Source organism: Fundulus heteroclitus, chromosome 13 (assembly GCF_011125445.2).
Source record: "Fundulus heteroclitus isolate FHET01 chromosome 13, MU-UCD_Fhet_4.1, whole genome shotgun sequence".
In the NCBI taxonomy this organism is placed as follows: domain Eukaryota; kingdom Metazoa; phylum Chordata; class Actinopteri; order Cyprinodontiformes; family Fundulidae; genus Fundulus; species Fundulus heteroclitus.
In genome coordinates this window covers 22,219,550-22,235,509 of record NC_046373.1, presented here as the reverse complement: position 1 = coordinate 22,235,509, position 15,960 = coordinate 22,219,550, and the positions used below count along the sequence as shown (strand labels likewise).

General features: G+C 37.3%; 1 protein-coding gene across 5 annotated transcripts; it reads left to right on the top strand.

The window, feature by feature from the left end:
• The first annotated feature begins 3,905 nt into the window (after positions 1–3,905).
• Positions 3,906–14,304, top strand: LOC105931630 (zinc finger protein OZF). 5 transcript variants are annotated; one of them, XM_012870385.3, is made up of 4 exons: positions 3,907–4,210; positions 11,599–12,012; positions 13,826–13,919; positions 13,990–14,304. In XM_012870385.3, exons 1-4 carry the CDS (start codon positions 4,042–4,044, stop codon positions 14,282–14,284), a joined length of 972 nt encoding a protein of 323 aa, XP_012725839.2. In that variant the 5' UTR covers positions 3,907–4,041; the 3' UTR covers positions 14,285–14,304. The 5 variants fall into 5 exon arrangements, 4 of the variants coding, with proteins under 4 accessions (XP_021176115.2, XP_012725839.2, XP_036001319.1 ...); XM_036145426.1 differs by having other exon boundaries at positions 11,599–12,158; XR_004932281.1 differs by having other exon boundaries at positions 3,906–4,210; positions 11,599–13,919.
• Positions 14,305–15,960: the final 1,656 nt, after the last annotated feature.

The window sequence follows — 15,960 nt, the reverse complement described above, 5'->3', positions numbered from 1 at the left end:
AAAAAGTTTTCAGTACAAAGTTAGTTTAACTGAGCATGCAAATATTCACTCAGGGGAGAGACCATACTCTTGCAGATTTTGTGGAAAAAGTTTCCGTGAAAAATGTCATTTAACTGTTCACATGAAAATTCACACAGATGAGAAGCCCTTTTCATGTGAAATCTGTGAAAAACGCTTCCGTAAAAAATGTAATTTAACTCTTCACGTAAGAATTCATGCAGATGAGTAGCCTGCCTTATTCAAACTTTATGGGGGGAAAGTTTGATCTTAATCTAACCTTTAAAATATTTAATGGATGATTTTCTAGTGTTAAATTTTTTTCTCCTCTCAGCTGCCTCGGATCATTCAGAAACCAAGTGGGCGCATGAACTTTTTAAGCCCATAAAATAATTATCAGAAAAGTGACGAACTGAGAAGGTTAAATAAATTGGTGGTGGTGTGACACCTTTGCTTAAGAAATCACAGCTTTTTTAAAAAATATTCATATGACATTGCTGGTGTTCAAAGTTATTTGTCATTATCAAAGTTTGATCCCAGTTATGAAATTTAAATGCTTGTCAAAACATTTTTTTTTTTTTTTTTGCAAAACCCACAACTTCCTTTCTAATAAACTTTAAGCTTATAATTGGATAATTTCAAGTGTAATTTTTTTTCTATTTTTTTTTTCTCCACTCTTTCCTGCTGCAGCTGTTTTTCTATAGATTTCCATCTTTTTGATTCAGATTCACATTATATATTGCTCCATGGCAAAATAATAGCAAATTTCTGTCATACATTCTCCTGAGCAAAAGGGAGCTAAAATATGGCACAATGAGTGAACTGAACAATATTTTCATTGTTTCATAAATTAACACATCTTTCACTTTGTAAAACAAAATGTTTTGGGTAATTTTTCTTTGGCTATGTGCTATGTGAAGGTTCGATAAGATTATCATCAATAATTAAACATTCAATGAAAACCTATTTACATCAAACCATTTCTTCAACTTTGTCATTTCATATTCAATGCATTGTACAAGTTCCCAATTATTATTTCCAGAATTTAATAAATTAGTGTCATCTGCAAATAAAACAAACTGTAATAATTTGGAAACATCACAAATATTAAAATACAAAAGGAAACCTGTAGGCCTCAAAGCTGAACCCTGTGGGATTTGACATCTGTTAACTGTACATATTGTTTCCTATTAAGAAGATAACTTCTTAACCAATTTAATATTCCTCTCATACCATACAAACTTAATTTAGAGATTAAAATATCATGATCCAAAGTATCAAACGCCTTGATCAAATCAAAAAAACACTTCTATTGTAAATTTCTTTTCATCTTTTGCTGTTAATATTTCTTCAATAATATTCATCAAAGCAGTGGGTGTGGACCGTTGTTGCCTAAAGCCGTATTGGCTTTTCACTTAGCAGGTGATACTGTTCTAAAAAATGATCTAACTTATGAACAAAAAGCTGTTCAAGTACTTTTGAAACCTGTCAAAGTAAGGAAACTGGTCAATAATTATTGCATTAATTTAAATAGTGAAATAACCTTTGCTATTTTCTTTCCATCAGGAACTATCCTCTTTCTAAAGTAAAGGTTATAAATATAACAGAGGGGTTTAATAATACAATCTTTTTTTATATAACCATGTCTATCCCATCACAGTTAATACAAGCCTTATTCTTTAATTTAGAAACAACATAATTTCTACTTCAGTAACATCCTCCAAAACCATTGACTGCAATACTTTGCTATCTCCTCTCCAATCTTCCTGCAATGAAGTTTCATGCAACTTAATACTATCTGCCAGATTTGTTCCCACATTTACAAAAAAAATATTAAATTTATTGGCTATCTCATTCATATTATGCAACGTCCTATTATTCTTAATGAAATGATGAAATGATCAGACAGGGCTGTAGATGCAGAATTAATACCTATTACTTTAGTCAAAATATTCCCTGTTCCTTTAATATAATTTCTATTAACATCTAACATCTTGTTTATTAGTATAATCCTTCTTAGCCTACTTATTATTAACGCCAACTTATTTTTATGTACTATATACTTCATTCCCACATACATTTTTTTCTAAAAAACAACAACAAACTGACACGCTGTTATTCTTAAAAGCATCTGGGCTATCGCTTAATATAAAAAAATGCAACTTACTTCCTATCCACAGCTCTACCAATTCAGTTATCTCTTCAATCAGTGTTAAACATAAAGTTAAATATCTGGGAATCCTTTCATCCAAGAATCACATCAGTAGAGAAGATTTCTCGGAGCAATTGATAAGCATTGAGTCGGTGGCTAAGCAGAGATTTAACTATCTCAAGTTTTATCAAACTCAGAAGGTGTTTTTGAAATAAATAAATATCCATGCCACTCCCTTTATATTTTTGTTTCTTTTCCCTTTTGCTCAAGCTGCTCTTGCCATTACCCCCATTACAGCCTTCCAAAAAAGAACTGCAAAGTGCGCGGTCCCTTCTCTCTGGACATTTTAGTTAATTTTCATGACATGGGCTGTGCTGGTTTGCAAAGAATTGTGGGATTTCTTATATCGCTGATCAGGGACATCGCGAGGTTGCTAAAGGACCTACGAGAGGAAGCCTACAGGCTCCTTTTCCTACCTTCTTCTCTACTCACTGCACTATTCAGACAGCACTAATGTTGGCGACCGCTGACACACTTTGCTTTGGCTGAAGAGCCTTTACCCATGACATGCTGGGGAAACAAGTAATGTTCCTATGGGTGCTGGCCGATATTAGAGTAAAGGGTAATGAGTTGGCTATGGATGTGCAAAACGTGGTGCAAGAAAATAAATAATAGATTTCCTACTCAAGTATGGGAAGGCTGAAGTTAAGAGTTTTATTAAAACAAATACAAAGAGAATATGGCAAAAAGACTGGGATGATTTCTATTATTTGATTCATAAAAATGTAATAGGGCAACTGCGTATAGAGGTTAGCTTGGCCGGAGAGAGGACATAATATCAAGTTTAAGACTGGGACACACAGGACTTAGTACATTGGAAGTGATAGGAAGACATGAAACAGGGAAATGAAAGTATTTTGGGGAAGATGAGACAGTCGGACATGTGTTCATTGCATGAGATCTGAACAGCAGAAAAACATCAGATAACTGTTGAAAGAAAATAAAATCCCATTTATGTTGTAGTAAATATTGCAGGGGTGTTCTCAAGCAGGTATACGTAAAGCGATTGTGGAGTTAAAAAAAAAAAAAAGACCAGACATTTTACTACTAGAACAAACACTTTATAGCATTTACATGATGACGCTTAAAGTGAATTTTATATGGGTTCCTGCTCATTTTGGGGTTAAGGGCAAAGAAAGCGCATATAAGATTGCTAAGGAGAGTAGCAAACATTTAATTTTAGTAGAAATGAATGTAAAGATCAGTATTACGGAATTAAAGGGAATGATAAAAATAAAGGAGAGTTGGCAGAAGGAATGGTAAGAAAAAAGAAAAGAATGATGGTTCTATAAAATCCAAAAAAACATACGGCATTAAATGGATCAATATTCATAATAGGGAAGTGCCAGACAGGGAGATGTGACTGTGGGGAAAGTGAAACTATGGAACATGAGTTTTTACAGTGAAAAAGTATCAGGGATGAGTAGAATTAAAATCTTAACAGGATGAAAATAAAACTAGATCTCATTGAGTTGTTCCAGAAAGATTGTAGGAGTAAAAGCTATCCGTCCATATTTAAAAATTTAAGACAGAGTAATTTATTTGATAGGTGGGAGTTTATTTTATTTTAAAAAAAAATTTTTGTTTTTATTTCATGTTTTTGCTTCGACATCGCCATTCGGTCACACGCCTTTTCAGTAGGTGGCGGTAATGCACATTTAAGTTTTTTGACAACCGCCATTAAAACATCACAAAACAAGAAGTAGAAACTAAGAGAAGGAGAAGAAGAAGGAAACGGAGTTGCTAGCTGTGTTAGCTTACCTTTTCTTAATGTCGTTTTCGGATGGCGTTACAGGGTCTCTGAGCTGAATGTATGGGCGTCTGTAGCCAGAATGTCTTCACCTTGGCGTCAGGAAGAAGTCAACGACGAGCATTTAACTCCCACTGCAGAAACATTCACAGAGCTAAAGGAAATAATCGTCAAGTCAGAGGAAGAGATCGATGGTGAGCGCAGACTGCTGGATTTCAACCGATTACCCCAGATAATCGTCCACCAAATAGGTATGAAACACCTGACGTTTAACTGATGAGAGGGTGCAGAGAAAGCTGCTTGATGCCGTTTTCTATTTATTTTCGATGTGTAATGAAAGGTGATCTTTATTTGGTCCTTACTTAAATATACCAGTCAGGTCATTTTTTTTCAGGTGTTGCTATTTTCTCCAAAGCCATTTGTTATTTATCCAGATTTGTCGTTTTAATTGACTGCCGCTATGAGATGGCTACGGCAGCAGATCATTGTTATTGTTTTGGTTGGGGTGTTTCTTCACCTTGAACTCTGCTTGTTGGCACCTTGTCACACATCAGGAGCGGACTGGGATAATAAATCAGGCCGGGAATTTCATCCCATCTCAGGCCACCACCAACACAACATTACAACCTGCAGGTGTGTTTTGTGCTCTTACCTGAAGGTTCCTGCTCTGGCTGCTTATTGCTGCTGTTCACCACCTCCATGCCAGCAGGAGCTATTTGACACAGCTTTCTTGTTAAAAATTAACTCAAACCCACTTCATTTCTTGATTTACTAATGGACTATTTAATGAAATGGGTATATTCGCATAATAAATATTTTCTTAATCTCAATGGTATTTTACCAGGTTGAACAAAGCAAAACACAATAACAATGATTTCAGTATTGCTCTCATTTAGAATCTGAGTTTATACAGGGATCATTGAATCTGAATTCAAGGGCATTTTAGGGCAATTGAAGTTCTTTTACATTGGAGTGGAAAGATATTTCTCTGTGTTTAGTGGTAAAATGTGTTATTAGTTAAATGGGTGATTTCTCTCTGTTTTTCGCTCTGTCATCGTCGCTGTTCACACATCTGTGGTGCTGAAAATGCACTGTCACCTGTCATCATCGACTAATCGTTGCAGCCCTAGTAGAGGATGGAAACGGAGAGAACTGATTAGCTGATTCACCACCTAAACAGTGGAGGAAATGTCCCCTTAAATGTCTTTAACAAGCATACAAATAATTATGTATTGATAAGTTAAACTTTATCATCCCCATAGGGGGAGATCAGTTTTAGCGGGAGGCAGCTCTAGTTATGTAATTTTATTGAAGATAAATAATTCCAAAAAAAGTAAAAACAAAATAAATAATAATAGGATAAATAATCAAACAAATATTGAATAGTCATGAATAAAAAGTGGAGAAATGTGCAAACAATATAGAATAGGTGGGTGAATGATTAACTGTAGTGTGAAGTGATTTGGGGGTCGTCAGACTACAAGCCATTTACCATTTGGAGGAATTTTTTTTACAATGTTTATAGAACTGCTTTAAATAGTAAGCATTATAGAAGAAATAGAAAAAGTTGCAGAAAAATATACATAACTACACACTCTAGACAAGATAAAAGAGGTGAGAATTTATTTTTTGTATTTTAGATAATGTGAGTAGCCTACATCGTCATCTAAGGCTGCGTTCACATTACAGAGAAATGAGGTCCAAATCTGATTTATTTATTTTATTTGCCCATATGTGAGCAATATTCATCCTTTTTCTGGCAGTGCGTGCCACTTCCATATGTGGTACTAATTGGGATATGTATCAGATTTTTCTCAAAGCGTCCACTGTCTGAACGGTCATTTCGCATTTTATCTGTCTTGCACGTCACTCTGTCTCGCACTACATATCCACCCACAGTAGCAACAGTTAGCAGCTCCAGCAAAGACTATTAATAATAGCTGTGCTGCTTTCCTCTTACCTTACTTTGTCTTACTATGATGTGGTCTTAATATTGTTGGCTCCCATTGCTCAACAGCTTTCTAATAATAGTGAGCAGAGATGCCAGCTGGTATCTGTTTAACAAAACTTTATTGAACACTTCTAGAAACAATTGCATTCACCATTAATTTCATTAACAGTGCAGTACAGTGTGATGTCTCCCTCTGTTATCTGCGCTTGCGGGTTGCTTCGTAGTCTTGAACCGTTTAGACAGAAGTTTAACGGCAGACACATTTAATTGTAGTATGAACAGCCAGCTCAAAAAACCCGATTTCAGTAAAAATCGATCTGTAGTAAGAACGTAAGCCTAAGAGTTTGCTTGTGTGATGCCTTCTCCTCTCTGGCCTTTGTTTGCTGCACTTCTCGTTTTCCAGGCAGGTGTGTAAAAGCAACAAGACGGGCAGAGAAAAAGGCGCATTGATCTGCTGCAATGCGATTCAAAGGTTGCCTATTTGCGCTGTGATCCAGGGATCAATTTACCTTTCAACATTCTTTGATTCTCCTCCCAGCGATGTGTGGAGAGTAGGGCTTGGGGTATGATCTAAAATCAATATCTTGATATATTCATGACACATGCCATCTCAAGGCACTTGACAAAGTCAGCAGTATATTGAGCAACGATAAATAGATGATACAACTACCATCCTGCCCCACGGGCTACTTCACAGAAAGTTATATTGATGGTGTAGTTCACCTGGACAATCACAAATTATCTTACTAGATGGAATCCTAACTACACTTATTCCCCAAACAGGGCATATATCTTAAAGATTAAGTGATAATAACACTATGTAGGGGCCACACTTTTACATATGCATAACCCCATTAAGGTTTTGCACACTTACCGATTGCCAGGTTCAGCCCATGCCAAAAACACTGCAATAGCATCCAGCTATGGATCTCGGCAGCTTTAACTATGTTTGCACCAGTAGTAATGCCAACAAGGGCCTCTTCCTTGATGTCCCATACAGAGAGCTTAAACCTTTCTAAACATCTCTCCGGTATCCACTGGAAAGTATGCCGTCTTGAGCACTCTGTTGCTCATTTTCCTTTTGCCATCGATGTAAAGTACAGTCAGGCTAATGTACGGGTTCATCGTGCAACTGAACCAGAAATCAGATGTGGCTGCAATGAACTTAACAGCTGCACCTCTTCCTGCTCCTGCAGCTCTACCGCCGCTGCCACTGCTATAACTTCTGAAATTTCCTCAATTGTCTCAATCCTCCCATCTCTTCCTCTTCTTCTTCTTCTTGTTTCAGACTGGAAGGGCTGGAGTCATGCGACTACAGACAACTTTTTCTTTCAGATTTGTGTTATACCGAAAATACCGACATGGGGCAAAATGACGTTAGTTATTGTCATAAATTTCATTGTCAGTAAATTTTCGGTTTATCGCCCAGGTTCAGTGGAGAGAGAGCTTTTTTCCCCTCCATTTTATGTCTGTCATTTTGCCTAATACAACTGGTTTAAACAAGTAGACAATCACAATAAATTGCTAAGCTGAGTACAGCTGGGTGCACGTTAATATCAGATAGATGATGTATCGAAATTACCAGCATGGGGAGTAAACATGACACACAAATCAAAATGAGGATGAGGGTGTGAATAAGGCACATTCAAACATTTTGACGCTGTGCGGCAATTATTTAATTTTACTAGATGTTATCATGATGTCCCAGATTCCTTAATCCAGTCTGATCGATTAATTTCTGTCTTTTGAATACTAGAAGGCATTTTGTATTTTTCTTTCAACCAATCGTAGCTCTTAAAAGACAGTGTCACACATAGCAACAGGGTCAACCACACTTCCTCACTATGATAAAACTTTCTGTCGTCTCCTTACTTAGAGTCGGTATCAGCTGCTGTCTGAATCACCCTTAAGCTAAAACTCCTTGGTAGGAATATTTAGGCTAAAGCAGAAGCTCCTTGGGAGGACTCAGAGAATCTTTGTGAATACGGGCATTGGCCTCTTAGTCCTCCTTTGCTTTATTTTTTCTTCATAAATATTACAAAAGAAATGAGTGAAAATACAAAAGCATTGATAATCAAAGGGGAACTAAGAGTCCAATACAAATATGGTTCTTTATAAAAACTAAGAGTTCAGTGTGTTTTAAGATGCAAGTTGTTTTTGGATGTATGGAACCTGTAAGAGTACTGATATATGATTTTAAAAGCAGCGCTAAAATATGTAAATACAGGTTTCTCTGCTAAATAGATGTCTAGAATACAACCTAATGTGGTTGTTTAGGTTGGCTGGTGGAGGAGTAAAAAAGACGATACAGAAGCTAGGTTTCATCACCTCGTTTACTTGACTCCAACTGAACTGAGTAACGGTACAGAGTGTGATGATAACAATTCAATTCAATTCAATTTTATTTATATAGCGCCAATTCATGAAACATGTCATCTCAAGGCACTTTACAAAATCAAGTTCAATCATATTATACAGATTGGGTCAGATTATACAGATTGGTCAAAAATGTCCTATATAAGGAAACCAGTTGATTGCATCAAAGTCCCGACAAGCAGCATTCACTCCTGGGGAACCGTAGAGCCACAGGGAGAGTCGTCTGCATTGTACATGGCTTTGCTGCAATCCCTCATACTGAGCAAGCATGAAGCGACAGTGGGAAGAAAAACTCCCCATTAACGGGAAGGAAAACCTCCGGCAGAACCGGGCTCAGTATGAACGGTCATCTGCCTCGACCGACTGGGGTTACGGAAGACAGAACAGAGACACAACAAGAGAAACAAAAAAGCACAGAAGCACACATTGATCTAGTAATCTGTTCTACATTAGATGGTAGTAGCGGGTGAGCAGTCTTCTCTGGATGATGTCACAGTTAACAGAACGCCAGACCAGGTGTACCTACTATGAAGAAAAAGAGAGAGAGCAAAAAGTTAAAAGCTGAAATGACGACAGTCATTTCAATGTAATACAATGCAAAACTGGGGAACAGTAGACTGAAGAACAGTAGAAATCAGTAGAGTGAGAAAATTAGACCCTGATGTCCTCCAGCAGCCTAGGCCTATCACAGCACAACTATAGAGGTAGCTCAGGGTAACATGAGCCACTCTAACTATAAGCTTTGTCAAAAAGGAAAGTTTTAACATTAGTCTTAGAAATAGATAGGGTGTCTGCCTCACGGACCAAAACTGGGAGTTGGTTCCACAGGAGAGGAGCCTGATAGCTAAAGGATCTGCCTCCCATTCTACTTTTAGAGACTCTAGGAACCACCAGCAGACCTGCAGTCGGAGAGCGAAGTGCTCTGTTAGGAACATACGGGGTAATCAGAGCTCTGATATATGATGGAGCTTGATTATTAAGGGCTTTATACGTTAGAAGGAGAATTTTAAATTCTATTCTTGATTTAACAGGAAGCCAATGAAGGGAAGATAAAATTGGAGAAATATGATCCCTCTTGTTGATTTTCATCAGAACTCTTGCCGCAGCATTTTGAATCAGCTGAAGACTTCGAACTGCATTTTGTGGACTTCCTGATAGTAAAGAATTACAATAGTCCAGCCTTGAAGTAACAAATGCATGGACTAGTTTTTCAGCATCACTCCTGGACAGAATGTTTCTAATTTTGGCGATATTCCTGAGGTGAAAAAGGAAACTCTGGAAACCTGTTTAATATGGGATTTAAATGACATGTCTTGGTCGAAAACAACACCAAGATTTTTTACTTTATTACCAGAGGCCAGGTTAATGCCACCCAGATTAAGTGATTGATTAAGAACTTTATTTTTTGAAGACTCTGGCCCAAAGATTACAACTTCTGTCTTGTCAGAATTTAAATGCAGGAAATTTAAAGTCATCCAGCTTTTGATGTCATCAAGACATGACTGCAGTCGAAGTAACTGATTGGATTCATCAGGATTTATGGATAAATATAGCTGAGTGTCATCAGCATAACAGTGGAAATGAATCCCATGCTGTCTGATAATTTTGCCAATCGGAAGCATATATATAGTAAATAGAATTGGTCCAAGGACTGAACCCTGTGGTACTCCACAAGTGACCCTAGAGTTTGAGGAAGATTTATTATTAACATGAACAAACTGGAATCTGTCCGACAGATAAGATTTAAACCAGCCTAATGCTTTTCCCTTACACACTTCTTTTTTAAATCAAAACATCCCATATGGGTGTGAGTGGTCCACCACATGAATGTCAGTTTTAAATTCAGAAATGGCGGCCCTCATTTGTGGAAAGAGCTTCTGAAATAAAACAAATAAGCAAAAAAAAAAAAAAAAAAAGCATATTGAGCATTTTTAGGGACAAGGTCTAACTATGAACCGAGCTCAGTGCTAGCTAGCCTGTGCAGAAAAAAAAGGCGGGTAAAAAATATGTAGTGACTCTGAGCACTCTCTCACAGGGCAGGAGTGTTACCTGCATGTAAATGCAGGTGTAAACGAGCGATCACTCAGCTTAGGAGAAACATTAAAGGCAGCTGCACACTTGATTGTAGTACTGTGCACTGTGCGGACTATCCGCGGACATTTAAAACTTTGTAGTTTAGCACACTTATTGGCTATGTCTTTTCACAAATTCCTACATTTCCCACAGCAGGCACCCACCGCCACTTGTCAGTCCGTGTTGCAGAGAGGGTGACGCTGCAGGAGCTTGTGAGTCACAGCTGCTTTGCAGACTTGAGTTCTGGAAAATTGAGCTCTGCACGTACCTGTCTGCAAACTCATGTCTACCTTATTATGTGAGACCCTAAGGACAAAAATAGCTCAGGATGCGATCTGGCACTATTTAGAAAGGCTAATTTTAATAATTAGCCTTTTGTGAACACGCACAGACGTATAACAACTTACTACATGCCGTGACTTTCTTGGGGGGAGCGGGCAATTTTGTGGTCAGGACTGGGCGCCCCCTTTCAATGGTAGGGGAGACACTGAACTAACATATTTAGGATTCAATTACTTTTAGCTTCTGAGAAGTGGCAGAAAAAAATCACTTTTGGTTATTTTGGAGATTTTCTATTTTTGGGATGTTTTTTTTATTGAACTGAAGTGAAATGTTTTTTACTATTCTTATTGCCAGTTTTTATTTTTTTACACTGTATAAAGGGAACTAAAAATAAGTTAACTTGAAATTAAAGTATTTGTCCTTTATTTGAGCAGGTAAATAAGATTATCTGCCAATGGAATGAGTATTTTTACCCCAAAAATAAGATAGTTACATATACTGCACTGGAAATAAGATGATGGAGATGAGTTGTTCCTGTTTTAAGTGCAAAAATCTCATTCCATTGGCAGATCATATAAATTTGCAGCACAAATCACGGACAAATACACTCATTTCAAGAATATTCTGCTTACTTTCATATCCCTTTTTGCAGTGTATATGATCAATTAGGAAGTATCTTTCTGGTGGGATTAGGGGGTCTTTATTCCCTTTATTTGGTGCATAAACAAACCTGCACCTTGTTATGTCTGAAATTGAAACCATATGGTGAAACTGTTTATCATTATTTTCTTTTTGATATCACAAAAACCTGACACTTCAATGTTTGTTCACTTTTTATCCCAAGTGTGTGTTTTATTAGGTATGAGTTTATCCCAAATATCTGTTAAAATCCCAAAAATGTAAGTGTGCTTTTGTTTTTCTCAGATAATAAGCTTCTTTTTCTGTTTGCACTGTCAGACCCACAGCATCATGTTGAGAAGGAGGAGGCTCCTGTGGACCTGCAGCTCTGGCCCCAGCAGAGGAACTCTAAAGCGGGCCAGGAGGAAATAGATCCATTGCAGATCAAAGAAGAGCAGAAGGAGCTTGAACATCTGCAGATAAAAGAGGAAGAAGATGAACTCTGCATAAGTCAGGATGAAGCACAGATTGTGCTAAAGCAGGAGACTGAGACCTTCATGGTGACTTCTAATTATGAGGGAAAATACCTCATTGAACCAGAACAAAACTGGAACCAAGGCATCTCTCAGGATACTCCTGAAGCTGATCAGGATGGAAGCAGTGAAGAAGATTCAGGATCAGAGACAGATGAAGAGCAAATCCAAAACAAGAGATGTCAGCATAATGACAGTGTTGATGATTCAGAACAAAAAAGTGTGTGTTCTTGTAAAATATGTGTTAAAATTATTCCTCAAAATAGTTTCCTGACCCGACATGGGGGAAATCCCTCAAGGGAAAAACCTTTCTCATGTTTGACCAGTGGAAAAAGTTTCTCCCAGAAAACTTTCTTAAAAAAGCATGTAAGAGTTCACACAGATGAAAAGTCTTTCTCATGTTCAGTTTGTGGAATAAGTTTTACTCAAAAAATTCATTTAAGTCATCACTTAACAACTCACACAGATGAAAAGCCTTTCTCATGCTTGACCTGTGGGAAAACATTTAGGTTCAAAAGTAGTTTGAATATACATATGAGAGTCCACACAGGTGAAAAGCCTTTTCCATGTCTGACTTGTGGGAAAAGTTTTAATCAGAAAGGTAATTTGATTTATCACATGAGAATTCACACAGGCGAGATGCCTTTCTCATGTAGCATTTGTGGAAAAGGTTTCACACAAAGAAGTCAGTTAGAACTACACATGAGAAGTCACACAGGTGAAAAGCCTTTCTCATGTGTGACCTGTGGAAAAAGTTACAGTCAAAAAGGAAATTTAACTTGTCACATGAGAACTCACACGGGAGAGAAGCCTTTTCCGTGTTTGACCTGTGGAAAAAGTTTTACTATAAAAAGTCTTTTGAACAAACACCTGAGAACTCACACAGGTGAGAGGCCTTTCTCCTGTTTGACATGTGGAAAAAGCTTTCTTCAAAAGACTCATTTAACCGATCACATGAGAATTCACACAGGTGATAGGCCTTTTTCCTGTATCACCTGTGGAAAATGTTTTCTTCAAAAGACTCATTTAACAGATCACCTGCGAATTCACACAGGTGAGAAGCCTTTCTCATGCAGTACATGTAATAAAACATTTAACCTAAAAAGTAATCTCAATTTGCACATGAGATCTCACTCAGATTAGAAGCATTTCTTATGTATCAACTGTAAAAGTCTAACATCAAAAATGGCAGGATATGTTGAACACAAAAATCTGAGCTTGTGGATCAGCATTCACCATAAGTGCACCATGAGTAGTGCAGTCAGTAAGGAAGGAGGTAGGAAAAGGAGCCTGTATGCTTCCTGTCATAGTCCCATTAGCATACCAAGCATGTGAGGTCCCTAAATTGTGCTGAGGAGCCGTAGGGAAACCTGTGCGTGACATGACATAAACACAGTTACCCTCATGGAAACAAAAATGTTCTGAGAGAAGAGAGCGCACACTTTCCAGTTCTTTTTTGGAAGGAGGTAGGCCTAGAATCATTCATCTGCATTCCATTGTGTAATGATATGAGTTCAAGGCTGTCCGAAACCTACCTCCGAAACTGAAGATCCTTTCCTCTCCACGATAGTCTTCTTACAGTTGACCTCATGAAACGTCAAGGAACAGGACCTAGGAGCTACAATTAGAAAAATAGTGTAACAGCAAAGTTTGAAATCAAAGGAAGCAATGAAATCGCCAGCTGTCATGTGATAAAATATAATGTATATACATTTGTTAACTTTGAAAAGTAAACTGATTATTTGTTTATGTTGTACACATTGTTTATTTTGCTTATAATGTGTATAGACCATTTTCTGTAAGAAAAAAAAAAAGCTATTCATAAAACTGAAACAATTAAAACAACATCATCGCCAGTTAACTCTGTTTAACGAGACAATAACAAGCAATTGGACCGGTTACTGTTAGAATTAAAGTCTGTATGCGTTTCATCAGAAAAACATAAGAAATTACAAAAAAAAATAAAAATAAAACAGACCTATGTACATTTGTGGGCGAGTAGGTATCAAACCATTGTCATTTTGTCCTTTCAGTCACAGACGAAGATATCCTTCGGTTCATCCAGACCCGCACCCGTCTGGACTTCCTCTTTACGGGGAAGAGACGCAAGGTGCAAGGAGCATGGCAGTAAGTACATCACAATCATCATTATGTCAAATTCTCATGAGTCCAGTGACTAATGCCATGGCATCAAAAGGGCGTCCACCAGCACGAGTCTGTCTGCACCGTACATCAGCACTGACCTGTCTGCAACGTCCAACAGCACTGCACCGTCCACCAGCACTGGCCTGTCTGCAGCAACACGAACAAGAAAGCGCCGTGGAGATTCACTTGCTCGCATGATCAGACAACAATGTGAAAGGGACAATGCATACACACAAAAAATAATAGAACAAAATGAAAAAATAATCAAGCTACTTGAGGACAGCACACACAAAATCATTGATCAAAATGAAAAAAATAAAACTGGAGGACATTCAGAAGCAAAATAAATAAACACATATTGCCACAACTTTGCCTCTGTCTTTACTTCTTAGCTAAAGGTCCTCAAGAATCTTATAATGCCTGCATATTGTTTGAATATTGCACTACAGTAAACAGATCCTGATACTGTTGGTGAACTGGTAAGACCTGCTGAGAACACCAGCCCAAAACATTTTAATTTTGAGTAATTCTGAGTTATCCATACATTGTGAGATATTTGCAAATATGTATGGTATACTTTTCAATGACCCAGTCAATTCTTGTATATTTCTGCCAGTACCTGCATTTGCAATACAGCACAGATCCGCCCATAACTCAGTAATATGTACAGGTACTCATACCCATGTGCATCATGATGCAAAGTGTATTGTTATTGCAGTCAGTGACTTGGTAAACAATTACAAGCCTTAAAATTAAGTAATTTGGGGTTTTGATAATGACATTCATAAACTTTATGTCAAACTAATGCAATTAGACCTACTACTAATTCTGACATGATGATGCCAATTGAACTAAACATTGGGTTGCTTACAGTTTGGGAATATACATTCAGTTTGCTTAGCTGACTGTACAATACTGCTGCTCTTTTCATGGTAGATAATGTATTATGTCCCTGTTTGACTCATGAATTTTGCGCATGTAAAAAGACAACTACTCCCATGCCATTATGTAGTTTAGAAATAAATCACTGAATACCATTAAGGGCTAAGGTAAATTAAATCTGTAATGGGCTGTGATTAAGTCCAAATAAAAATAACAGGTATAATATGAAACGTATACCGTTTTCATGGAGGGGTAACATAGCAGGAATAAAGACAGTATGATAATTATGAATGAACTACACATAGCAACACATAGCTTTACATTTTATTTTGCTTATGTCCAAAACTAATTCCACTTCTTCTAAATGTAGCTAAAGCATAATATTTACAAATATCTTGTGCTATTATGTCTCAATATCGTCCACCCATAATAATATGAGGGTTGGAAAAATAAATTGGTCTAAAGTCTATTTAGCTGAGTCTGACACTTTGCTGAGTAGTACTGAAATACCAACAGATGCTTCAGTGTGGCATGTTGTTAACTGTAAAAAATAATATGGTGCTGACCTGTGCTCCTTGTATGAAAATATTGTGAAGTCTCTAGTATACCACTGTATAAGAATAAATTGTACAAAGCTAAACCATGCTGGAATGAGCATGTCAAAGGAGCATCATGCTGAGGCAAGATAGGCTTACAAGGCTTGGGTTGAGGCATGCAGACAGACAGAAACAAGGTCTTCTTTTTAAACATAAGAAACGGACAAACATTAATTTTTAATATGCATAACATTTTATTAAAAGGAATGGAGACACAATAAATTCAAATTTGCCTGCCACGAAGAAATACTGCAAAATACCTATGTGCAGTGAGTTCTGGAAAGAAATAAAAAAGCATAACTATAAAATATGTCTGCCAGCTAATATGGAAGGTTTAATTGATGCAGAAGAGATAACTCAGATCTGGCAGAAGCACTACTATGAACAGTGTTTAACTGTGTTAAAAACTCTTCATTTATGGTGGATAGTATTGATGACGATGAAGATGTGAGTTTCTCCTCAAAACATTCATGATGCTGTTACGAGTCTAAAGACCAGTAAGGCATGCAGTCTTGATGAAGTGTCTGCAGAAAACCTAAAACTCT